Source organism: Microtus pennsylvanicus, chromosome 17, assembly GCF_037038515.1.
Source record: "Microtus pennsylvanicus isolate mMicPen1 chromosome 17, mMicPen1.hap1, whole genome shotgun sequence".
In the NCBI taxonomy this organism is placed as follows: domain Eukaryota; kingdom Metazoa; phylum Chordata; class Mammalia; order Rodentia; family Cricetidae; genus Microtus; species Microtus pennsylvanicus.
In genome coordinates, this window is record NC_134595.1 from 23,142,954 (window position 1) to 23,169,887 (window position 26,934).

Below are 26,934 nucleotides of genomic sequence, written 5' to 3' on the forward strand. Positions count from 1 at the left end.
ACACTGGTCCAGCCACAATGGAAATAAGCTTGGGGGCTTCTCACAAAACTAAAGACAGAACTCCTGTATGACCTAGCTGTGTAATTTCTGGGCATATACCAAGGGTCTCTGTATCTTTTCACAAAGGTATTTGCATATCTATGCTTGCTGTTCTTCTATTCACAATAATAAGGAAAGCGAATCAATACAAATGTCCATCAAAGAGTGTGGGTAATGCATCTGTAGGTTTTCTATTGCTGTGAAGAGACACCGTGGTCATGGCAGCTCTTAGAAAAAACATTTCATTGTGGTGGAGTGCTTACAGTTTCATGCGGAGCACCATGCCCGTCTGTGCTCTATGCACCGCCACACCGTTCATGAATCGGGCAAGGGGCTGGAGATTGAAACACACAAAGACACACAGAGCCAGAAACACAGGTCATCCTTGAGCTAAAATCCTTGAAACAAGAATGCCCCCTTTATTGTATCCAGGGGCAGCTTATATAGGGATAGCCATGCCCCAGCCAAACGCACCAGAAACCGTTCCCTGCCATCAGGAACGCCTGAGGGTCTCGTGCTCAGAGCAGCTGTAGGCACTCAGATGGGGGGGGATTTTTTTTTTTACAAGAAATTTAGGATCTGGGGGTTTACAGCTCCCAACAGTTTCAGAGGTTTAGCCCATTATCGTCATGGTGGGACATGGCCTCAAGCATGCAGATGTGATACTAAAGAAGGATCTGATAGTTCATACATATTGACTTGCAGTCAATATGGGAGTCAAAAGGAAGTGATCTGGTCTGACACACTGGGCATGGCTTGAGCCTATCTGAGACCTCAAAGCCCACCACCACAGTGACACACTTCCTCCCACAAGATCATACCAATTCCAAATAAGCCACACCTACTAATAGTCCCACTCCTTTGAGGGTCTCTTTTCCTTCAGACCACCACACATACATACCATAGAATTTTGTTCAGCCATAAGAGAAATTTTCAAAAACAAATGAAAGGAATTAATTGAAAATACTGTCTTAAGTAAGTTACTTCAGGTTGACAAATATGTTTTCCCATGTTTGAGCCTTTTCTTGATAGCTTTTAATTTTAGGAGCTAAGTGTGTTAATTTGGGAATGATTACATGTAGGGGGCAGGAAAGCAGAAAGGAGTCCCTGAGAGGGGGAGAAGGAGGTTCTAAGCGATGGTAAATGCATGTGATATAAAGTGGAAAAGAGACTAACTAGGGTGGAAAGGCTTAAGAAGACTAGGGAGATTTGGGAGAGAATTAGATGCGATGTAAGGTCAAAAGAAACTAAGTAGGAATGAAAAATACATAAAGGAAGCCTACTACTTTGTAAGCTATTTAAAACATAGTTTTTTTAGATGATTTTTTAAATTATAATAAAGTAACCATCATATTGACCTGGACCAACAGATTGTTCTTCAGTGAAAAGGTCTTAAGTGGGAGGACCAGAGGATGAGAAGATAAGGAAGCCAGGGTCACAGGATCTTGCATAAGCTGCTTGGCTTGTGCCAAGCAAGTTTACAAAGTACAGCATTTTATACACAGGTTTAGGGGAGAAATGGGACAGTGTCAGTGGAAAGCTATCACTCAATGGGACGAAGTCAGTAGGAGGCTAATCAAGCAATGTTGCACAAAGGGAACACCGAGTATCTCAAGACAATCAGAGAACGAGCACACAGAGGCCTTGGCACTGTTCACCATGGTTCCATACAGTCGGAAGTTGGGTTCTCAGGATCTGAAGCTGCAGCTATCCCTGGCCCCAAGCATATTCCAGGTTTTAGAAAAGGAACTATGTTCTTCTTTATATCAGGACCCCAGGGGAAAGCTCTAGTGTCCTGGCTCCAGGCTATTATTGCCACTGCCAAGCATGTTTCTGAGTTAGAGAAGAAAGTGTGAAACTGAATGTATCTACCAACCACCCATAACCTCAGTTCTGGGAACCACCATTCTAATGTCTGTTTCTGTTCATTTGACAATATGTGTTGTTTTTAAAATTTCATTTAGCATGCTGTCCACAAGATTCATCCATATTTTCGCATGTGTTAGAATCTCCTTTCATTTTTAAGGCAGAATAATACTAGTTTGTTATGTGTACATGCCATATTTTGATTATGAATCTGTCACTGGGCACTTGGATCCTTTCCAGTTAGTATTTTCCAGTCACTATGAATAATGCAGCTTGAGTTTAGCTTTCAAAATCATCTCCAGCCCCACTATAGTGTAAACTTCATGAGCGTTAACATTATTTTATCTCCAGTTTTGTGTCTGGCATGTGCTAGAAACTTGTACTTGGTAGTGTGTCTGTCTGTGTGTGTATGGGTACACTGTGCATATGTGTAGCACTCAGGTTTAAAACCCAGGGCCTTGTAGATCCTTTCAAGCACTGTATCACTGACTATTGGCCCTGTCGTGGTTCATTCTTTTAGAGATGCTTTAGAAAATGTGATAGCTACATTTGTCATTTGTTTGAAGGATAGTCATCTACTGTAAAATGACTAGTATTTCCAGTTCAAAGTGGGCTCATGCAAGGTACGGCAATGTGTGCCTCTGTTTTTAAGGTTTAGGGCTCCAAGGGAGAAGGGTGATAGGTCCTAAGGCAATCCTGAGCTACTTCAAAACCCTGTCTCCAAAAAGGTGAGTTCAAATCATTGTTTGATGATAATACTTTATAGCTGAATTAACCTATTTGTAGGTTCTGATGGGACTGTCTTATCATTATGGAGTCTTTATAGTATAAAGGCCTCCAACCTGGTGGAGGCAGTTTCTCAGTTGAGGCTCCCTCTTCCCTGGTGTGTCAAGTTGATCAGTCATGACAATCCCTAGATTGTTTTAATGAGTGGCAAACATCCATATTGTCTTCAGAATTTTGAAATTGTATTGGAGTTCCAGGAAGAAGAAGAAAATACATTCTTGGGACTTTTGAAAGAACCATTTAAGAGGTGTGGAGAGAAAGAAACCTGAGAATTAGCAGCGCCGAAGAAAATGACTGCTCTATGACTCAAGTTTCAGAGAGAAAGGAGGTCACCTTGCAGTGAGAGAAAGGATAGGGGTAAGAGGCTTGCAGCAGGACTCTGTAGAGCTGAATACCCTGACCTCTTCTGCATTCTGTTCCCCTTATCATCGCTTATGGTGGGCAATTCCTATTGGAAAAGAGCTAATATGTCCGCACAAGGTCAGACTCGTAGGACATGGCAGCCAGGAAAGAAAGACCAAGAATTGGTTTGGATGGTTGATTTGATAGGCACCTACATAACTGTCATAGTGTCATTCTTGTCAGTGAAAATGTGGGGAAAAAATTCTCTTATTTTAAAATGGTTCCATATTAATGGAAGTTCACAATGGAAAGGGGCTCTTTCATTAAAGGAAAGCTAGGTTTATATATGGTTCAGAGCATATGGAATCTGGTTGCTAAATGGCTATCGTTTAATTTTAGCATTTATAAAAGATGTTAAATGTGATTTCAGTAGAGTTTTGTTTTTACTTTGCAATAATCTTGAATGTGAATTCATTTAAAAATAATGTGAGATTGTGTTTTTCTCCTTAAAAATTACATAACAAAGCCAACCTTTGTGAATAACCTTTCTTTGGATGCCAACAAGAGTCTCCAGTGGAACTTCTGAAGTATACGGACTCATTTCCTTCTTCTCCCTCGTATTCCAAATGTTCAGCATTTCTTACATCTCACGAAAGAAGACAAGATAATTTGTCTTGATGAATCTCAAAAGTGGCATCCAGATGTTTTAGTTTGTAGGCATCACTCTGCCCCCATTCTGTACTGCAATTATCTCCCTCGCAGATCATATTCTGGGAATGCTCAATTCATGCATAAGCAGAAATGTGACAGAAGCCTGAACTGAAATAGCAGTGGAATTAGCCTGTCATTTAAGTAATGCCTTTAAATAATCTTACCTAGGTTCACGATGGTCCGTAGTGGGAAAAACGGTGACCTTCATCTTAAGCAGATTGCCTATTATAAGCGCACAGGTGAATACCATCCAACTACACTGTCAAGTGAGAGAAGTGGTATAAGACGAGCAGCAAAGAAATTTGTCTTCAAAGGTAAAATTAATGCCTAAATCTTAAATTATAGAGTACTTCCCATGTGTGTTTGTAGGATCCTGGGAAATTCTCTAGTATTTAGTTATTGCTAAGCAGTTATCTGCTAAATTTTTAGAAGGTTATGCTCAAAAGTAACATAAAAATCACCGTAAAGCTAACTGAAGGCTAGTAAGCGTGAAAAAGACCTATTCAGGGGCTGGAGAGATAGCTCAGGAGCTAAAAGCACATAGTGATCAAGTTCGGTTTCCAGGGCCTGTGTTGGGCAGCTCACAGCCATCTCTAACTCCAGCTCCCAGGGAGTCTGGGCTTCTAGTTTGGCATGTCCCAGCATTCAAGTGCACATACCCACACATAGTCACACACATGTACACATAGTTTAAAATAAAAGCAAATATGAAAAGAAAAGAAAATGACTTATTAAATTGTAGATCAAAAGAATTAACCATGAAAATCACAAAATTACTTTCTCTTGCTGTTGCCACCTAAGGATCTTTTCTTGATTGACCTTCAGGCACTGATGCTGCGGCGTTGAGGAAGTTAGTTGATGCTTAGTATGTGTAGTGGGAGCTGCAGGCCGCTTCCTGCCACCCAGCTCCCGGCTGTCTGGCTAGCTTATGCCCCAAAATAACATCACACAAACTGTATTCATTTAAACACTGCCTGGCCCATTTCTATTAATGCGTGTAGCACCACGGTGCGCTTACCAGGAAAATTCTAGCCTATGTCCATCCTGGGTTGGAGCTCCATCGAGACTGCCCTGGAGTCCGCCTCACTTCCTCTTCCCCCCAGCATTCTGTTCTGTTTACTCCACCCACCTAAGGACTGGCCTATCAAATGGGCCAAGGCAGTTTCTTTATGAACCAATGACCTTCCTCCATCAAGTATGAAAATGCTAACAGAATGAACTCGCTTGCTTGTTTAAGTAAAAGAAAGGAAGAATCTAACTGTATTCATAGCTGAGTTTACCCACATACCTGCCCTTCCCTCCACACTGTGTCATTAATTATTTCTCAGAATTGCGTTTGTTTTCTTGCCTTGACACTCCATCAGTACATTAAATATTTGAGAAGCAGCAGGGCAATTATGAGAGCTTATGACAGCTTTCCCTCCTTTCCGCCTCCTTCAGTAGAGAAAGCAAACTGAGCATGAGGTAATTAGAAGGCACAGTCAACATAACCAAATGAGTGTTGACACTATTAATGGCAGTTCTGCCTAGAGATAGAGCATTAGGCTTCTTCCAAATCAGGTCAGAATATAAGGTTGTAAATTCTAAAGTTATAAATCAATGCCTGTTCATGTCTTCCTATGTAGCTTCCTGCCAGTTACTCCTATTCTTAGCAATAGACAGACCTCTTACACTAAAGTGGAGGTTCATTCATTCATTCATCCATCCATTCATTTTATCATTTATATTTAAAATGTTTGTTGAGTTTCTCTGGTATACCAATTTTATTCTTGGCCCAGGGATATACTAATGAGTAAGATAGGGTTTCAGATTTCCAGTTGCCTACCTTCTAATTTAAGTTCTGTGTTTATTATCACCCTAGTATCTTAATGATGTATTCTGGAGTCTTCATAGCTACCCCATATGAACTGGGAAGATAATTAGTGATTCTCCTGTTCCCTACTTGTTCATCTGCTTAGATATCCTCAAAGGGAAGGAGAGCTGAGAAGCGTATTCCTCTCACTATGCTGTCCCTCCCTTTACTCAACTCAGAACAAGGGAAGGAATGGGGTGCTTACAGAGATCAGCTATAATGAGTTTTTCAGAACATTTTGTATCACAAAGCTCCTCATCTATATAGAATTCACTTTATAACCTGAGCCACTGTCAGTTGCTCCCTAATTTGTCACAAGTTTCTCCCTAGTTTGAGTGCTCCAATAGATAGGCCATTTCATATTCTCATAGTTATCACATGCTTTAGTGATATGCTTACTCTATTTCCATTGGTTCCTACAGAAGTATAGCACCTAAGGGTCCTTTTGGTCTTCAGAACACATGACAATAGCATTGAAAGTAAATATTCTGTTTCAAAGAAAGATTTTGTAAAAATAAAGCTAAACGTCTTCATGGTTTTAAGTTAAGCGTATAATAGCCTAAACATTATGTAGCTTTGATATTACACATATTTTTTATGTCATTCATTTCAGACAAAAAGCTGTTTTATGTTGGAAAAGACAGAAAACAAAATCGTCTGGTAGTTGTTTCAGACGAGGAAAAAAAGAAAGTCCTAAGAGAATGCCATGAAAATGGCACTGGTGTTCATCATGGAATATCCAGAACTCTAACTCTGGTGGAGTCGAGTTACTACTGGACTTCTGTGACCAATGACGTCAAACAGTGGGTATGGCTTGTGTCTTCAGAAATTTTTTATTGTCTGTCTAATAAATACAATTTTCACTATTGCTTAAATATATATAATGTAAATATCACCTATGGTGTAAGTACTTTCTATGTTATTTTTGAAATAAGAAAACATTTAAATCAAAGGTAAATTTATTTCTCTTTATAATTATTTTAAATCAGTAGAGTATAAACTAAGAGAATTCAATATTTTAATAGGAAATTATTGAGAATTGGAACATTGATCTCCATTTTGCAGGCAGAATTCAATTGAGGTTGAAATTCTTTTGCTAACCATTATATCCTTTTTTTAAAAAGAAAGATTTATTATGTATTATATATACAGTGTTTTGACTGCATATATGCTTGCACACCAAAAGAGAGCACCAGATCTCATTACAGATGGTTGTGAACCACCATGTGGGTGCAGGGACTTGAACCTAGGACTTCTGGAAGAGCAGCCCGTGCTCTTAACCTCTGAGCCATCTCTCCAACCCCCAACTATTATATTCTTAATGCCATCATGAATGACTTTATATGCTATATGATCAAAATAGTATGCTCATAATAAATCAGTCCCAGGATGGATTCTCCACTTTTGTGCCATTCCAAATATAGAAAAATGTCAAATATAAATGGTAGTAACCTATACTCAAATTCTAAGTGTTCCATGAGTCCTTTCACAGCATTCAAGTGAAATAAATATAAAAACATTTCATTTTAAAAAGTAAGGCTGTTTATAACTGGTGAATGCATTTAAGTTGGAAAGGGAGAGTGATCACCAAGAATGATTGTGATGAGCCCTTTCCCAGCTCACCAGCCCACTCCCGTTTCAGGAGCGCTTTTATGTAGAATACAAACACTATCACTATTTCTATCACCTTGAAAAAGAATTATTTTGGTCATAATGATGAAGGTTTGTGTTTTTACTTTTGTTTTTAATTTTTTTTTAGAACTTGGTTTGAAAATAATTTCCAAAGTGAAATTCTGGAAATGTTTTAAAAATCACATCATCTATAAATTAATCAATTGATCTCTTCTTAATCCTTTTATCAGTGGTTCTCAACCCTCCTCCTAATACTACGACCCTTTAATACAGTTCCTCCTGTTACGGTGACCACCAACCATAAAATTATTTCATTGCTTCTTCATACCTGTAATTTTGCTGCTGTTATGAGTCATAATGTAAATATCTGATATGCAGGATATTTGACACGTGACCCGAAGAGATCAGAACCCACAGGTTGAGAACTGCTGATTTAAATAAAAGCTTCATGAGACCTGGATTTTCACCAGGATATAGAGAAGTTTTTGGCATCTTTAGATATTATTTGACTAAAATTACAGTTCAGCAAATATTACTGAAATAGATGGATGAATGAACTTTAGAATAGAAACTGTAGGAAGAAATGTCATTTGTATGAATACATTATTGCATAGCCCTGCACGCTGGCTTAAAATTATAGAAAATGAAATACTTCATGATAGCCCATTAAGAGATTTTTTTATGTTCTTTCTTTCTTCCTTCCTTTCTTTTCTTTCCTTTTTTTTTTTCTTCAGTATTTGAATTTACTATGTTGCCCAGACTCTTCGACTATGGCGGCCCTCTGGATTCAGCATTCTAAGTCAAAGGATTACATAATGTGCTACCACAGCTAGCTGTAGAAGCTTTTTGCATTAATTAAAAACAAAATGATCAAAAACTTGTTCTGAGATCTGCTGATTTAATATTTATCTGAATTTGAATCAGGATTGTGTTCCATTTGAATAAGACCCCACTGAGATTGTCGTTTAATCAGGGTAGCAGTGAGGAGACCCTGTGGTGCTGATGTTTGGACTTAACTAGCCACACAGGTGTAGTGACTGATATTTGCTTGTTGTTCTAAATAAAAGGCTTTATTTGATGGGCTATCTCATGCCGGTAAACTTCCTGTAAAGTACAAAGTACCTGTTGGCTGCTTAAGATTTCGCTTTATAAAACTGATTTCTATTACCGTGAATATTTTAACAATTATATGTGTTTTCCTTGTCATGTCTCTGTAGGTATATGCTTGTCAGCATTGCCAAGTAGCAAAAAATACCGTTCTGGTGGGACCTCAGCAGCACCTTCTCACGGTGGGAAACCCATGGAGTGTAGTTACTGTTGATCTGGTGGGACCTTTTCATACAAGTGACAGAAGTCATGTGTATGCTATAATCGTGACTGATTTGTTCACAAAATGGATTATGATTTTGCCTTTATGTGATGTTTCAGCGTCCGAAATTTCTAAAGCTATTATTAATATATTTTTCTTATATGGACCTCCTCAGAAAATAATAATGGACCAAAGAGATGAATTCATTGACCAGGTAGGACAAAGTGCTCACATTTGGAAGCAGGTATCACTCCCAGTGTCTGAAACACAGTTCTTTGTGCTTTATAGAGTAGTTAATATATTCAAATAAATTGCTATCGATATGCAAGTATATAATATATGCTCCTAGATTTGTTGAACTAGAGATTAGGAGAGCAGGATTTTTGTTATTACGTTACTACTAAGTAATTGTAAGCCTATCTTTTAATATCATCAAACTAAAATGTGATGATTGAACCAGATAATATTTGTTTACTTCAAATTTGTTTACTTAAGAACAACCAAAAATAAAAATATAATAAAATGATATTAACTAAAATGAAATAATTGGACATATTTATATTATGTTAAAAATACAAAAAAAATATATGTATTTATTATATATTTATATAGGTAACTATGATAATAGGTATGTAAACTAAAAGGCTTTACTAACACTCCAGATTGAAAATAACAGAGTCATTCAGTAGCCACACATGATGTGTGAGGTCAGCGAGAGCAAGGTGGAAAACAGCATGGAGAAGTAGATTCCTCATTCATTCTTCATTTCAGCAGTTAATTGAATTTATAAACACAAAATCTAAATTTTACCAAGCGACTCATGATAGAGTGATCACATGACTTAAGTATCATCTCCCACATAAGAATGGGTGAGGAGTCATGGTCAGGTGCGAGCCACAGAGAATTCCTCTCCGTTTCCTAAAACCAGATGGAATAAAAGCTTCCTCTGTACTCCAGTAGAAGTGTAAGCTGCCTGAGGTTGGAAGGACAGCCGTGCTCATCAGTGGGAACTCTGGCTCCCAGCTTCCATCTTCCCAGCCTTGTGCTGACAGTGTGGCTGCTGGAGCCCACGTCGTAAGGCTGAATTGCAGATAACAAGGGAGGACAGCGGGCAGAAAAGAGAGCTAGTGCTGGCTGAGTTTGTGCAGAAATCTAAACTTCCATCCTTTTCTGCCACCGCTCTCACACCACCACTACCTTCTGCGGACCTTGGGAAATGCGAGATATAGAAAGTTTATCTTTCTAATAATTCTGAGAATTACTTGTAGAATATATTCTTCCAAAGAGAAGTTTATTAGCTGAAGGTTAACGAAATGAAAATAATAGAGAATAGGGGAGCATCAAGGCAGGAAAATAGTTGTTCTGTGTTTGAAAGACTTACTATTAAAGTGTCCTAAACTCAGACTGAATTCCTTTTGAAGTCCTGGCCATAAAAAATATTATCATAACAGCGATAGTAATTGCCGTTAAATTCTATAAATTCCGTACTCTTTATTGAGAACTATTTGGTATCTCAAAAGCATTACTTTGTGAGCACCCCTGGGCAGCTGTGGGTAGCCTTGTTCTCAACCTAGAAATGAGGAAACTGAGTGCAGAGGCTTAGTGACTGTGTCATGTGGCCTCGTGGTTTCTTGAGAAAAAAAAAAAACAACTAAAAACAGTCTACTGAATTGAAAGTTACTTGACCACAAAGTTCGTTTGGAACTCTGCCCTTCCATTTCCTGTTGTGCGCGTATATTAGGTGCTTAGACTCCCAAAGCTTAAGCTCGTGCCTTTAAAATGGAGTTAATAATACACCATAAAGTCATCCTGACGTGTAGTAACAAAAATGACACCTAATGTGTTGATCGGCATTTAGTAAGGACCCAGTCAGTGGAATTCTACCCAGAATGCTTACATATTTTAGCTGAATGCCTGTGGTCAGTGAAAGACAAGAGTTGGGTTTCTTGAAACCTTTTTTAAGCCAGAGGAATTATACGAATATTGAACAGTCAGTTTTGTTTTTTGTATGTTTCAGATCAATACAGAACTGTATAGATTGTTCGGTACAAAACAGATTGTAATTTCTCATGCTTCTGGAAGTGTCCATCCATCTGAGAGTACACCGAGCACAGTCAAAGCCTTTCTCTCCAAATACTGTGCCGAGCACCCCAACACCTGGGATGAACACCTGCCAGTGCTTTCCTTTGCCTTCAATGTGACGCGCTCAGAGCCTACTAAGAACACACCGTTTTTCCAAATGTTTAACCGGAACCCATGTGTGCTGGAGGAGTGTCCTCATGAAGCGGGTGGTGAAAATACAAGCGTGTTTGCCAGAATCGTAGCTGCAGTTAGAGAGGCTGATGCAGTACTGGAGAACAAGACACCATCGGCTGGCCAGGTAATTCGGTCTACTAGAAAAGTTCTGTGAAGCCCTACAAAAGAGGAATTATGTTTAAAATCTCAGCATGTGGACATGTTCATGTATGTGGACATGATATACTTTTAAGCAAGAAAATAAAAGGTTTTATCTTCCAAGTTCTGCTTATTTTGGTTAAGTAATATGCTTGTTCATTGTTTTTGTGTGTATGTGCTTTATGTAGATTAGGATGTGTTTGTGCAGGTGCGTGTGCACAGGTGTGAGCATGTGTGTGGAGGCTGCTGATAGACATCACTGTCTTCCTCACTCTCAGGTGCGTGTGCACAGGTGTGAGCATGTGTGTGGAGGCTGCTGATAGACATCACTGTCTTCCTCACTCTCAGGTGCGTGTGCACAGGTGTGAGCATGTGTGTGGAGGCTGCTGATAGACATCCACTGTCTTCCTTACTCTCAGCCTTAGTGTTTGAGTCAAGGTCCCTCACTGAAACTGGAGCTCCTTAATTCAGCTGCATAGCCTGACCGGAGTGAACCTGCGTGTGCCAGTCTCGCCCCTTCCCTCAGCTGCTGAGGCTACAGATATGGTGTGTTACTGTGAGGCTACAGATGTGGTGTGTTACTGTGAGGCTACAGATGTGTGTTACTGTGAGGCTACAGATGTGTGTTACTGTGAGGCTACAGATGTGGTGTGTTACTGGGAGGCTACAGATATGGTGTGTTACTGGGAGGCTACAGATGTGTGTTACTGTGAGGCTACAGATGTGGTGTGTTACTGTGAGGCTACAGATGTGGTGTGTTACTGTGAGGCTACAGATATGGTGTGTTACTGTGAGGCTACAGATGTGGTGTGTTACTGGGAGGCTACAGATGTGCGTTACTGGGAGGCTACAGATATGGTGTGTTACTGGGAGGCTACAGATGTGGTGTGTTACTGTGAGGCTACAGATGTGGTGTGTTACTGTGAGGCTACAGATGTGGTGTGTTACTGGGAGGCTACAGATGTGGTGTGTTACTGGGAGGCTACAGATGTGGTGTGTTACTGTGAGGCTACAGATGTGGTGTGTTACTGTGAGGCTACAGATATGGTGTGTTACTGTGAGGCTACAGATGTGGTGTGTTACTGGGAGGCTACAGATGTGCGTTACTGTGAGGCTACAGATATGGTGTGTTACTGTGAGGCTACAGATGTGGTGTGTTACTGTGAGGCTACAGATGTGGTGTGTTACTGTGAGGCTACAGATGTGGTGTGTTACTGTGAGGCTACAGATGTAGTGTGTTACTGTGAGGCTACAGATGTGGTGTGTTACTGTGAGGCTACAGATGTGTGTTACTGTGAGGCTACAGATGTGGTGTGTTACTGGGAGGCTACAGATATGGTGTGTTACTGGGAGGCTACAGATGTGTGTTACTGTGAGGCTACAGATGTGTGTTACTGTGAGGCTACAGATGTGGTGTGTTACTGTGAGGCTACAGATGTGTGTTACTGTGAGGCTACAGATGTGGTGTGTTACTGTGAGGCTACAGATTTGGTGTGTTACTGGGAGGCTACAGATATGGTGTGTTACTGTGAGGCTACAGATGTGTGTTACTGTGAGGCTACAGATATGGTGTGTTACTGTGAGGCTACAGATGTGTGTTACTGTGAGGCTACAGATGTGGTGTGTTACTGTGAGGCTACAGATGTGGTGTGTTACTGTGAGGCTACAGATGTGGTGTGTTACTGTGAGGCTACAGATGTGTGTTACTGGGAGGCTACAGATGTGGTGTGTTACTGTGAGGCTACAGATGTGTGTTACTGTGAGGCTACAGATGTGGTGTGTTACTGTGAGGCTACAGATGTGGTGTGTTACTGTGAGGCTACAGATATGGTGTGTTACTGTGAGGCTACAGATATGGTGTGTTACTGGGAGGCTACAGATGTGCGTTACTGGGAGGCTACAGATATGGTGTGTTACTGGGAGGCTACAGATGTGGTGTGTTACTGTGAGGCTACAGATGTGGTGTGTTACTGTGAGGCTACAGATGTGGTGTGTTACTGGGAGGCTACAGATGTGGTGTGTTACTGTGAGGCTACAGATGTGGTGTGTTACTGTGAGGCTACAGATATGGTGTGTTACTGTGAGGCTACAGATGTGGTGTGTTACTGGGAGGCTACAGAGGTGCGTTACTGTGAGGCTACAGATATGGTGTGTTACTGTGAGGCTACAGATGTGGTGTGTTACTGTGAGGCTACAGATGTGGTGTGTTACTGTGAGGCTACAGATGTGGTGTGTTACTGTGAGGCTACAGATGTAGTGTGTTACTGTGAGGCTACAGATGTGGTGTGTTACTGTGAGGCTACAGATGTGGTGTGTTACTGTGAGGCTACAGATGTGGTGTGTTACTGTGAGGCTACAGATGTGGTGTGTTACTGTGAGGCTACAGATGTGTGTTACTGTGAGGCTACAGATATGGTGTGTTACTGGGAGGCTACAGATGTGGTGTGTTACTGGGAGGCTACAGATGTGTGTTACTGGGAGGCTACAGATGTGTGTTACTGGGAGGCTACAGATGTGTGTTACTGTGAGGCTACAGATGTGGTGTGTTACTGTGAGGCTACAGATGTGGTGTGTTACTGGGAGGCTACAGATATGGTGTGTTACTGGGAGGCTACAGATGTGGTGTGTTACTGTGAGGCTACAGATGTGGTGTGTTACTGTGAGGCTACAGATGTGTGTTACTGGGAGGCTACAGATGTGGTGTGTTACTGGGAGGCTACAGATGTGGTGTGTTACTGGGAGGCTACAGATGTGTGTTACTGGGAGGCTACAGATGTGTGTTACTGGGAGGCTACAGATGTGTGTTACTGGGAGGCTACAGATGTGTGTTACTGTGAGGCTACAGATGTGGTGTGTTACTGGGAGGCTACAGATGTGTGTTACTGGGAGGCTACAGATATGGTGTGTTACTGGGAGGCTACAGATGTGGTGTGTTACTGGGAGGCTACAGATGTGGTGTGTTACTGTGAGGCTACAGATGTGTGTTACTGGGAGGCTACAGATGTGGTGTGTTACTGGGAGGCTACAGATGTGGTGTGTTACTGGGAGGCTACAGATGTGTGTTACTGGGAGGCTACAGATGTGGTGTGTTACTGGGAGGCTACAGATGTGTGTTACTGGGAGGCTACAGATATGGTGTGTTACTGTGAGGCTACAGATGTGGTGTGTTACTGTGAGGCTACAGATATGGTGTGTTACTGGGAGGCTACAGATGTGGTGTGTTACTGTGAGGCTACAGATATGGTGTGTTACTGGGAGGCTACAGATATGGTGTGTTACTGGGAGGCTACAGATGTGGTGTGTTACTGGGAGGCTACGGATGTGCGTTACTGTGAGGCTACAGATGTGGTGTGTTACTGTGAGGCTACAGATATGGTGTGTTACTGGGAGGCTACAGATGTGTGTTACTGGGAGGCTACAGATGTGGTGTGTTACTGGGAGGCTACAGATGTGGTGTGTTACTGGGAGGCTACGGATGTGTGTTACTGTGTCCAGTGGGTGCACAGAATCTGAACTCAGGTCCTAACGAGTTCAGGCTTTTATCACTGAATATCTTTCCCAACCCTAAGAAGTCTGCTTGTAAGCTATGAAATTCTGAGACTGTCGGGAAAGCTATGGCTTTGGAGAGATTGGGAAGGCCTGGTTTCTGTATCCTTGTAAGCAGCTGTGAAGCTTCGCACTCTGTCCTTTTACTAGTGCAAGTTCTCAGGGCCACTCAGCCTGATTACCATGTGTGTGAGGAGAGAGATGCTGACTTCAATAAAGAACTAATTAGGGTTCAGTCCTTCTTTTCATTCACAGCTCAGCAAATCCCCACTGCCGTAGTCTTATCAGCCTGTGCATTGAAACTTAAGTCCTGTCATGATGGTCTTTCATTTACAGATGGAGAAAAACAATTTGGATGAACTAAACAAAACCAAGCGTGTTAAAAAGAAACCAAAGCAGTTAAATCCTTTTCACTTAAAAGTGGGTCATGAAGTTTTAAGACAAAGGAAGAACTGGTGGAAGGATGGCCGTTTCCAGTCTGAATGGGTTGGTCCTTGTGTCATAGACTATATTACAGAAGGTGGATGTGCTGTCCTGAGAGATAACACTGGGACCAGGCTTAAAAGGCCTATCAAAATGTCCCACCTTAGACCTTATGTGAGAGAGTCCGCTGAGCAAGGTAAGTGTCTGTAGCTCCTCTAGTGTGCTATCTTTTCTGCAAAAAGAGACTGGAATTTCAAGCAGTCTTTTCTTTTTTGGTTAAATTGCTTCCTCCTCTAAATTTTATAGTATTTAATAGAGTTTTAGTTTTCCCTAGTAATCTGATTAGAGTGTACTTTTACTAACATTTTTTTAACTTTTTTGATGAAAATGGATTTTTTTCATACAATGTATTCTGATTGCCTTTTCCCATTCTCCAGCTCCTCCCAGATCCTCCCCACCTTCCCACCGACCCAAAACCATTCTTTCTCTTTCTTATTAGAAAATAAGCAGGCATATAGTAGCAGTAGTAGTAGTAGTTTATGAAAAACAAACAGGATTTTTGTTTGGACTTCTATTAACTTTTCATAATTGCTGTGAAAAATGCTGAACCTGTTTCAAAAAAGGAAAGATTCCATCTACAGTTTTGTATAATATTCTGCTACTTTTGCCTTATTTTTATGTGGAAAAGCAGCAGCTATGATTATTTACTGCCAAAGACAAACATATTGTCCAGAATCTAATTGTGAGATAAATAAGGGAACTTTATTTCTTTTTAATGTGGCTTCATAATTGGGTCATAGGTTGGGATGAGTAAGGGTGTAGGATGTGAAATATTCAGAATGCTATCAGACCATAGGATTATGGCATTCCCATAATTATATGCATTTAATTATAAATATGATTAAATATAATTATAATTATTATGTTCTATTATAATATTATAATTATGGGAGTGTTATAATGCCCAAGACTATGCCAACGGGCATGCCTTTATAGGCCTTAAATGATATATATATATATTTTTGGTTTTTCGAGACAGGGTTTCTCTGTGGCTTTGGAGCCTGTCCTGGAACTAGCTCTGTGGACCAGGCTGGTCTCGAACTCACAGAGATCTGCCTGCCTCTGCCTCCTGAGTGCTGGGGTTAAAGGCGTGCGCCACCACTGCCCAGCTTTGAATGATATTTTGACATGGTTTTCAGATTAAGTCCCCTTACTTCTTCAATGTTGTGAGGAGAGCAGTTCCTTCCTGCCTGGCTAGCTTACACCTGAAATAATCACATAGAAATTGTATTAATTAAATTACTGTCTGGCCCATTAGCTCTCGCCTCTTATTGGCTAACTCTCATGTCTTGATTTAATCCATTTCTAATAATCTGTCTATCACCACGAGGTCGTGGCTTACCGGGAAAGATTCAGCATGTCTGACCTGGCGGCTCCATGGCGGCTCTCTCTCTCTCTCTGTCTCTTTCTTCCTCCCAGAATTCAGTTCTGTCTGTTCCAGCTTTGTAAATGCTGCCCTACCAAAAGGTCAAGGCAGTTTCTTTATTCAACCAATGAAAGCAACACATAGAAGAATCTCCTACACCATTTCAAGATTATTTTATTTCTTCCTACTGTATTTGCTTCTTTGAACTCCTCTGAGGTAGATAAATGAGAGCATGTTATTTGATTCTTATTTTATAATTATGCATTTTCTGTAAAGAGCATAGTACTTCGCAACATTTTCATGCAATGCGTATCATTGCTCATTTTGTTCAATGAATAAATATTATATAAACAGAAGAAAATGATGGATTAATATTATTTGAATGCAAGTTACATCTGATGGTGATGTAATTTATTTTTTAAATATCAAAACAAGTTACTTAGTAGACACAAGTAAGTAACAAGCAATAAGCAATAACCTGAATTCCTTTGTTGAGATATGAAGGCCTTATGGGGCTCTTCAGTATAGTAGTTCTTACCCATTTCTGGACTCCAGCACTTTGTTAATAGCTCTTGGGACTTTTCTTTCTCGTGATGGAACCAGTTGCTCTAGTCAGAAGCTTAGCTCAGATTGTTCTGACTCCAAACACGTGGTAATTTCATCCTCCCTGTAAGAGGGCAGTATATTCATTCTGTGTGTCTTCTCACTTCAGAGCTGTTTATAGACTCTCCCTTTTACACACTAAGTGGGGGAAAAGGAATTGTATGAGTTTTTTAATCCCACCAAGATTCCTCCTTCCCCTTCAGAATGTATTTCCTTCTCATGATAATCTTCATCCATACGAAGTTTGCTTATAAAATGTTGCTGCATCAAGATCTTATGCAGCACTCTTCAGTTGTCTCTTATCAGAGACATTCAGAAAGGAAGTCAGCTAATTTCCATCCGAGCATGTCAGAAACAAGCAGAGAAGACAGCTGTCCACATAGAAGCAATATGCTTCTCGCTGCATGTTTAAGCTGTCTGGAATGTTTCTTCTAGTAATATAAGAAAAGTGTAGTGTTACTATTGGTGTGAACACACACATTTGAAGTTTGTAAGTGGATTTATTTTCAAGTTTCCTACCAACCATGCTCTGAACTAGTTCTTCAATAGTGTTTGGTCCTTTGTGTGTGTGTGTGTGTGTGTGTGTGTGTGTGTGTGTGTGTGTGTGTGTGTGTGGTTTCATTGGCAGAAATACAAAGGAAATTTGGTGTATTTCATCTTTTTCCTCAGCAACATGCTTTTCCCTAAATACCTTTCCCTCAGCAGCTGACCCTGAAGAGTCCCCTAAGTGAATTTAATGAAAACAGTCTCTTTAGCCATCAAACATTTTTATTTGACATAAATTTAAAAACCCAATATCCCAAAGGAGTTGAAGTGTCTGTTTATATCTGTCATGTTACTCTGTACTGCTGTTGACTTCTTGGCTGTGTTAGAGTCACAGTCTAAAACAGGTGGACTTATGTTGCCAAGTTCCCGTCGTTCTTATCTGGAACGTAACACTGAGCTAATACATCCAGTACTGGGTTAGAAGTATTTGCCGTTGCTATTTTAAGCAGGCCTGTTTGCTGTTTTGTCTGATTTGATGCTGAACACTTTTAAGCTCCTTATTTTGATAAGAATTTTTTAAAAATATACTAGTGTCCCTTTGTAATCATAATCTCATTTTAAAGGGATAATTTTGGTGCTGACCTGCTGTCCCATCCAACACAGTCTGGCTCTTAATTTATTTGCTTGATTGATAATAGATTTGGATTTGCTTCACCAAAGATTTAGTTGCATTCTTTTTAAAAAAAGAGCCTATTTATGAAATAATTTTTCACTAGCAAGTTTCATCTTGCTGCCATTACAATTTGCAACAGACTTAGTGCTTCAAATATTATTGCCATAAACTTATGTACTTTAGAATTCCTACATGGGTATTAGTGGGCTGTTACTGAGTCATTGGCAGAGTCCTGTTTCTAGAGTATCTAGAAGAGAATGGATTTCCTTGTCCTTTCTAGGTTCTAGCTCCGTGGTCTCAACCTCCCTAATGCGGCCACCCTTTAATACAGTCCCTTATGTTGTGCTTACATCAACCATAAAATTATTTTGTTGCTACTTCATAACTAGTGTTTCTGCTGTTATGAATTGTAATCTAAATATCTGGTGAGCAGGGTATCTGATATGCAACCCCTGTGGCCCCCAAAGGGATCACAACCCACAAGCTGAGAGCCACTGTTCTAGCTGCTTCCTTATCCTGATCCTTCTCTTCTGTTCCCAAAGCCAGTAATGCCTCATATCCCACTTACATCCCTCTTCTTCTCCATTTGAGAGCCTTTGTCCTTCAACCTGCCCGAATATTTTAAAATAATCTCACTATTTTTAAGATCATATCAGAGGCAGCTTTAATTTCATGACTACCCAAATTCCTTCATGCCATGTAAAGCTACATATCCACTGGTTACAGAGATTAATGGGTATGCGAGACTATTATTGTGTTGATGACAGTGAACAGTCTCAATAAAACAATGTGTCGTAATGCCATAGTGTCCTAATGCTTTATGACACTAAACCCATGATCTCCACATTATTAGTATTATGGTTTCCTTATAGCTAGCTACATACTCTCCAGACCCAGAGCCCATCCAGTTCATTACTGGTAGCCACTATTGATATTATAACAATAATAATATAGTATCAAATTACAGTTGTCTTATCATGGAAAGGATATATTAGAAGTGCAATATGGTATAAGTTTGAAAATTTAGTTATTTTGACACCTCACATAAGAATAAGAAAGTTAACTCAATGAGAAACCTAATTTACCTAAATCATTTGTGATCATTAAATGTAGGTTCCCTCTTAAAAATTTAAATACCTATTTCCTGATATTAAATTTTTTATTCCTTGAAACCACGTAAGAGAAAGTTTGTAAAAACGTCTTGAAAATGCCTAAGTTCCAAAAATACTGGAGACATTATTCAGCCTTTTCAAAGTTGAAGTTACTACCTTTGTTAAATGTGTTTTCACCATAATCACAACTGAGTCAATAGAATGAGAAAAGAAAACTGTAATACAACATATTTTGTATAATGTAACTTGGTAGAAAACTCCTTTAATACGGTGTTTGTCCCTGCCTTAAAAGTACGAATGTTGACATTCTTTTCTGTATCCTTTCCTCGGGATTCTTGTATATCCATGCCAGTATTGTCCAATGACACAAAGTTTACATGACATGTAGTTTTAGATTTTCTATTAGCACATTTTAAATAGAAAAAGATGAACATGGTGTCTCATTTAACAATATATGGAAACTATTGGATCTGCATACTTGGGAGGTCCTAAAAGAGTCTGTCTTTTGATAATCTATTTTGAATCACATTTGAATTGAACTGGGTCCAGTTAGGCTGTAGTTAGAATTGAAACATATTTGGTCCTTATGGATGAATGAGGTTTTTTTACTATATGAACTGGCCTGGACATTTTCACAGTAATTCTTATAAGTATGATCCATACTCTGTATGGTTTTGTTATAATAAGATACTTTAAGAGCCATCATTTGCGGAAAGGAAAAAATGCATGTGTTTGTATAGCATGCATACATAATAAATACATACAAAGATATTTACATGTATATGTACATATACATCTCTGTGTGTGTTTGTGTGTGTGTGTGTGTGTAATATTTCCTCTTAATAATAGGTGATGTTGGTAAGATTTTTTTTCCCAAGGCCAAGTAACTGAAACAAGCCTAAATGTAAGTCCCTGAGCACAGATTCAAGAAATCAACTTCTGAGAGCTTTGCATCTAGATACATTTTCTTCACTGATAATGTTTTCTTTACTGAGCATAGTTTTCTAAAATAAGCCAACCTAGAATACTGTGGAGTTGGCTGTTTGTCTAGGGTTACAATAAACTAACCTACTCACTTATATGAAAAAAATTACAGAAAACCTCCTTCGTCAACCATCTCTGAAAAACTCATTGTAAATTTTCTAGGTGTTGTGGTATCTGCCGTCAGCTATGATCTTGCTTAATATACTTTAGATGCTATGGTGTCTTCCATCAATATGACATCACCTAACATACCTTAGGTGCTATGATGTCTGCCATCAGTGCTGATGCCATCTAACATATAGACATTGAACTTACAAAATTCCTCGTGAATATTTTAAACTCAACAACACTTTCTATCATACCTAGCCTTTTAATTGAGCTTATGAAGTATCTGACCTTTTGTATTAAGCATACTTCAATAAGGAAGCTTCCATGTTAATTTTCTAATAATAGTCTCCCTTTTAAGTTCATTGACCCTTGTTCATCTTCCTGATGCTCTTGGTGAAAACAGTCATCATCAGCTGAATGATTTGTAGTTGGTCTTCGAAAATTGTTCCTTTTGTGCATCAGTTCTCCCACCCAGCATGCAGCTCATTATTCTCTTGCCCCTGTGTACTTTCATTCCCCCACAAATAATTTATCTTCTGAATTTTATTTTAAGTCTAAACACCACATACTCTTTCATGAAAATTAGTAAAGTGTAATACTTTGCATAATAATGAACTAAATGACTGTCTAAGCCCAAGCCTATAGAGGGTATGAGGCCCTTGTGCACATAAGTAAGTACAAAGGAAAACAGGACAATTAAACCCTCCTGCTTGTCTCTTCAAAGGAAGGAGGTGTTTACCTGTTTTCCACCCAGAATGCTGGAAATGGGTGTAGTTTATTACCTGGTGATGTTTTGCTATCTGTAGTGCCAGGCTTCACCCGAATCCACCAGACTATTATGTTTGTTTATCCCAGACTTTCTTTCCCCCGCTACATTTTGAGCATTGCCTCTCAGTCAATACAACTCATCTTTATGAGCAATGTCACTTTTTACAAGAGATGTTAGTTGTGCTTTACAACAGCCTAGGTAACTTTTGTTAATCTTCATGCCAGACTCCTGCAGGCTATTTGACTTACCTCAGGAATTCTCCCTAGACTCTTATCTTGATTGTTTCTGAGTCAACAGTACCCATCCTTATGTAAGAAACCATATCTACTTTATAAAAAGTTCCAATGTAAACATGTCTTAAACTTTGTTGTTCACATGGGATTGAGTTAACTAATTATCAGGAAACTTCTTTCTAAATATGTGCTATGCCTTAAATATGGTTAAAATAAACTGCCTGGTGTCAGCCTCTAGAACTTTGAACCAGGCTAAGTCATGCTAGATCAGATTTCCTTCTCGCCTCTCTTAGGTCATATCTCTGTTTTACAGAGACTCCCACATAAGCCGATTTCTGCCACCTGTTTAATGTGTGGATTTCTACGAGTTACTAAAGTTCATAAATTTTAAGTTTTTAAATGTATGAACTTCTAGAGAGGGTTCATTTTTCCAAACAAACTACCAATTCTGGTGTGATGCCCACTGATCTCTGATCTAAATGGGCAATTAGTCTTCTTTTCCTACACTTAGACTGGAGGGTTCTATAAACCATTAAAATCTTTAGGAGAATCCGTTCATGTTTGGGAGACAATCCAGAAAAAGAATGCATTAATTCTAATTAATGCTGACATTAACCAGCTATGGTAGATGAGTTCCTTTTGTAATGAATTAGAATATCAGACCTGGAAAAATCTTTGTTTTTTTCTATTGTATTCTTTATATTGAAGGAGGTTGCTGTTTTGTTATTAGTTTAACAACTTATTTTAAACGTGTTTTTCAGGAAGTTAATGAATATTTTCCTATAATATAACAAAATACTAGGAAAAGTTCCCTGTTGAGTGTAAATGAAGTAGATCTTAGATTAGGTAGATCTTGAACATTTCTGAGGTTTTTGCTATCAGATTCAACTTAAATAAAAGGTTAGCTGCTTCATTGGAGCTTGCCTTCCACACATTCCTGTCACATGAGTCAGATTTGGGCTACTTTATCTTCATCTAGTTTATAGCTTTATATTATAACTCATTAATGTAATTGTACTACTGTGAATTCTGTACAAATTGGAAGGCATCTGAAATTAGAAATATAAGAGTTTAGCAATTCAATTGGCTAAATACCCTTATTAATTCAGACAAATATGCTTTGTATATGCATATTAAGGATATAATTATCAAAATTATAGTTATATAATTTTGTTCCAACCTGTATCACTCCTGCTCTTTGTCCTATACAGATCATGAGCACCAAGGACCACTCAAGGAAATAGGAAGCTTTGGTCCTACGTTCTTTATATGTGAATACTGTGTGTGTGTGTGTGTGTGTGTGTGTGTGTGTGTGTGTGTGTACATAATTTTGTTTGCTTTTGTGTATGTTTAATGTGTAAGAAATTTGGTTTGGGAGGGGAGGTTGGTTTTTGTTGTTTGGTTTGGTTTGGGTTTTTGAGACAGTTTTTTGTTTTTGTTTTTTTTAACATTCATAACTTTTTATTACTTTGAGTTTTGTTCCTCACTTAATGCTTAACTTTAAAATGATGTTTGCCTTCAATTCTAAGATTAAATGTTGATCTCTCTCTTTCAGACAGTCTTTATCTCTTACAAGGTTCAGTAGTAGCAGATCACGACTACGTTGGATTACCTGAAATCCCAGTTGGACCATACCAGGCAAATATTTTGGTAGAAGATGCAACTATTGGTGTAGCTGATAATGAGTTATTGGCATCAAGCAAGGATCATGAACTCTTGGAATACAGAAATTCCAAAATCTCTGCATTGGTAGAGGATAACAGTTCTCTTGATAAACAGACTTTCAGTTTGCTGGATTCTTCGACCCAAGTTCTTGAGTACTTAAGTTAGTAAATACCAAAATTTAATTTAAAATGCTTGTTTAGAATGTATATAGTCCTTGGTTGTAAGCACTTTATCTATTAAAATAGACTGTATAGAAGAAATTTCTTAGTACAATATTATTAATTATATTCTGAAGGCTTATTTTAAACGTATGTAAAGTTGTGGCACATTTGAATACAAAAAAATATATGTAATAGAAATATACATTGCTTAGAATTCAGGAATCTCTCAGACAACAGACAAAATCCATTTGCTTCTTTGGAAATAAATTCAAGGAGAAAATTCTCAAACCTTTTTCTAATATTGGTACTGCACTTTCTGTTCTAGTTTTTTTCAGAAATATCTCCCTCTTTGAAGTAAATTTAAACGACTTCTGGCTTAGTTAATAAATACTGAGTGAACAATAGCATGAGCGAAACACTTTTTCCTGTGACATTAGAACTTTTTCATTTGTATTTATAGATTTACTTTGGCGTGGTATGGTTGTGTGTATGTCTGTGTGTGCGTGCGTGCGTGTGTTTCTAATGTGGCTTTGTGCATGTGCGTACAGTGCCTGTAAAGACTAGAAGAAGGTGACGGACACTCTGAAGCTGAAGTTACAGATGGTTATGAGCCAGCCAGGGTGAGTACTGGGAACCAAACTTGGATCTGCTGTGTCAGCAGTTTAGATACATTGTAGCCAAAAGGCAAGTGACTGTCGGGGAGAGAGTTAAGTCTCTGACATCATAGTACAGACCAAAGAAAATTGCTGATAGAATTCTAGAAAGAAAGTGTAAAAGGAAAAAAGAAAAGGTGTGAGTATAGTACCCTTTTCATGCTCTCCTCAGCAGAACACAGTCCATGAAGGGCGCCTACTGCAGCGCCTCCTGGAAAAGGAAGTGCTCGTGTCCTTTCTCATCTCACTGAAGTCACTGTCCTGTTTCTTTTAGAGATCATCTAACTTGAAATTGCCCTATTTTAGTCGTTCTATTTAAAGAGGCGTGTTAGCATTCAGTCATTTCTGAGGCGCAGATTCTGAACAGCTAAAAATAAAGTTTTCCTTTCCTAAGTAATCTCTCATCAGATTTTTGTTATGTGTGTATGAGTCATATCAGGCTCCATTGTTCTTCATGCAAATTATCCCCTAATCTTAGTGGCATAAAACAATAAAGCTTTCTCTTGGCCACCCACATGTCCTTCTTGGTTGTCAGTGACTGACTGCAGTGTCATCTTCAAACATGTAGAGCGACTGAGCTTAGTTCCTGAAAACGGGAGTCATGTCAGCGGGAGGGTGGCGTGTTGACCTGATTGAAGGGGATTTATCAAGACATTGTGCTCATCACTACCGTAGTTAATGACGTGTTCTGCTTGTGGCTACAGAATTTCTTTTGTTCTGAAATTGATAATTTTAACTGTGTGACTATATAAAAATTCAATGAATTTTACCATCTACAAGGGTATTTCGGGTTTATTGCCTTTGCCTACTGTTCACTTTTTTCCCCCAGGATAACCCCTTGGAACAGACCCCTGTGAGCAACCTTCTGAGGTTATTATCAGATAAACCACCCACAGACTCTGGTTAGACTAATAAACGGCTTTCCCTGCTGAAATAGTTTAGAAATATTTGGAGAGGTAGCTACTTCTTCGGGTGTGTAGACACCAACATAAGACGATGAGAATTAAATGTTATACAGCCAAGGCTGCAGAATAATCACCAATTGCTGACCCCTCCCCCACCAAAACAAGCCTATAATATAAAATGTGCCTGGAAAAGAATTCCAAACAGTTGTCTGAAAGAAGTTCAAATATTCTACATGTAAGCATAGACAACTAAAAAAAAAATATGAAACAATACATGGAAAAAGCAATGAACAATTTAACAAAAAGAAGCTGTGATGGTATTAATTATATTCCAGACACAGTCTAGAATCACCTGGGAAGGACATTTAAATGAGGGATTGTCTAGATTAGTGTGGCCTGTAGGCATGTCTGGGAAAGACTGTCTTCATTGTATTGTTTGAAATGGGAATGTGCGCTCACTCTGTGTGGTACTGTCTCCTAGTTGTGGGGGAGGCTAATCTGTTGACAGTGATCTGAGCTGGGATAAATGGAGGGGTACCCTTAGGGAGAAAAGGCCTAAGGAATGTTCTGCTCCTAAGAAGCAACAACAACAGAGCAGCTATTACACTCTCCTTGCTGAAGATCCATGTATTTATTGTTGGCAGGACTCTTGCATCTGGATATTGGTTTCCTCTCAGGAAAGGTGAGGAGTTGTTTGAGACATGTCAGAATCTTATCATATCAAAAGTGAAAAAACAATATGCATATGCGTGAACCCTACTTATATTAAATGTAAAAATACCCTGACCTAATCAAGTTCTCAAAACCCAAAGATAGAGCCAGGCCATGGTGGCGCTCGCCTTTAATCCCAGCATTTGGGAGGCAGAGACAGGTGGGTCTACAGCGCTAGTTGTGGGACAGCTAGGGCAGTTACACAGATAAACCCTGTCTCAGCAAACAAACAAAAACAGATGGCTAATTAAATCACCAAGACAAGAGGAACTTTTCAAAGTGTACTGCATCAATATGGTAAGCAGCATGACATAGCTTATTTATTGGGGTTCCGTACAGGAGCAGAGATGACTCAAAACAGCTGCATCACCAAAGCCCTCCCAAACATGGAGTGCAAGTGATAAAATCCCCAGAGCTCTCTGCACGACCTCTAGGCAGCTAGACAGATCGCAGTGTCTCCTCTTGGTAGCTAGGTTGATTGACTTGTCGCCTCGCCCTGCAGCTGTTTACTGTATCCATATATCCTTGGCAAGGGGTCCCCATGAACGCTCTCTTTGATTCTTTTCATCCATGTGAAGCCCGTTCAGTTCCCAAGTCTTTCCTTGTGGGAATGTTTCAATTCAGAGGGAAACAATCCTCGTGGGACAATTACCAGCATGTATGCTAATTAAGCCAATTCAGAGAATGAGTCCTTTAATAATGGCCAGGCCAAGAATAGAGTATTGCCTTCAAAATCTCTTTTGATGCCAGAGCTCAGAGGCACTGGTGGTTTTAAAGATAAACCCCACGATTACATCAGTGTTGGGAGAGGAGGGTTACATCAGTGAGGGAGTCAGAGGAGCCTTGTAACATCTGTCTTTCCACAGAGCTATGTGAATTTTCTTGTTTGATGATGGATGTAGGGGGTGCACAGCATGCACTGTGGGTGCTGCCACCCCCGGGCTGGTAATCTTGGGTGGTACAAGAAAGCAGATCAATAAACAGCAATCCTCCCTGACCGCAGCGTTTGCTCCTGCCTCTAGGTTCCTGCCCTGTTGAAGTTTATGTCCCGATTTCCTTGGATGATGAACTGTGCTGGAAAAGTGTAAGGCAAAGAAACACTTCCTTACCCAAGTTGCTGATAGTCCTGCTGTTTCATCAGAGAGAAAAAAAAAACCCTAAAACAAATACCTATGTGTTTGGTTGGAAGTGTCACCTCAGCTGCTGACACCCCTATATCCAAAGAGTCTGCAATGTTTGGATTGGGGCTTCACCCCAGTCCCTGACACCCATTTTGGAATGTTTGGGTGGAAAATTCCATTTCAAGCCCCCTCCCCTTGGGAGTTGCCCCAATCCAGACTCCACCTCCGAGAAAGTCTGCCAAAAGGTGACCCCTTCCAAGAGAGGGTCAAGACCACTCCCACAGGCTATTTAAACTGCTCCCCAGAGAATGAACACGAGGTCTTCTGTTCTTCCTTTCCCCTCTCCATGTTTTCCTGAGGGTCACCCAGAAGCGCTGACACCCATTAAACCTAGGCTTTTTTTTTTTAAATTCAGTTTGATTTT

General features: G+C 39.6%; 1 protein-coding gene across 2 annotated transcripts in view; it reads left to right on the top strand.

Annotated features, from left to right (window-relative positions):
• The window catches only part of Gin1 (gypsy retrotransposon integrase 1), a 28,653-nt gene extending 5,129 nt beyond the window's left edge, over positions 1 to 23,524 (top strand). Inside the window, exons 1-7 of one of the 2 annotated variants that reach the window (XM_075951698.1) lie at positions 2,966 to 3,048; positions 3,913 to 4,058; positions 6,210 to 6,403; positions 8,446 to 8,751; positions 10,555 to 10,917; positions 14,814 to 15,096; positions 22,850 to 23,261. In XM_075951698.1, coding sequence (XP_075807813.1) covers positions 3,920 to 4,058; positions 6,210 to 6,403; positions 8,446 to 8,751; positions 10,555 to 10,917; positions 14,814 to 15,096; positions 22,850 to 23,124 — 1,560 coding nt within the window. In that variant the 5' untranslated portion in view covers positions 2,966 to 3,048; positions 3,913 to 3,919 and the 3' untranslated portion in view covers positions 23,125 to 23,261. Of the gene's footprint in view, positions 1 to 2,965; positions 3,049 to 3,912; positions 4,059 to 6,209; positions 6,404 to 8,445; positions 8,752 to 10,554; positions 10,918 to 14,813; positions 15,097 to 22,849 lie in introns of those variants that run through there. The other variant, XM_075951697.1, reaches the window with a different exon arrangement.
• Positions 23,525 to 26,934: the final 3,410 nt, after the last annotated feature.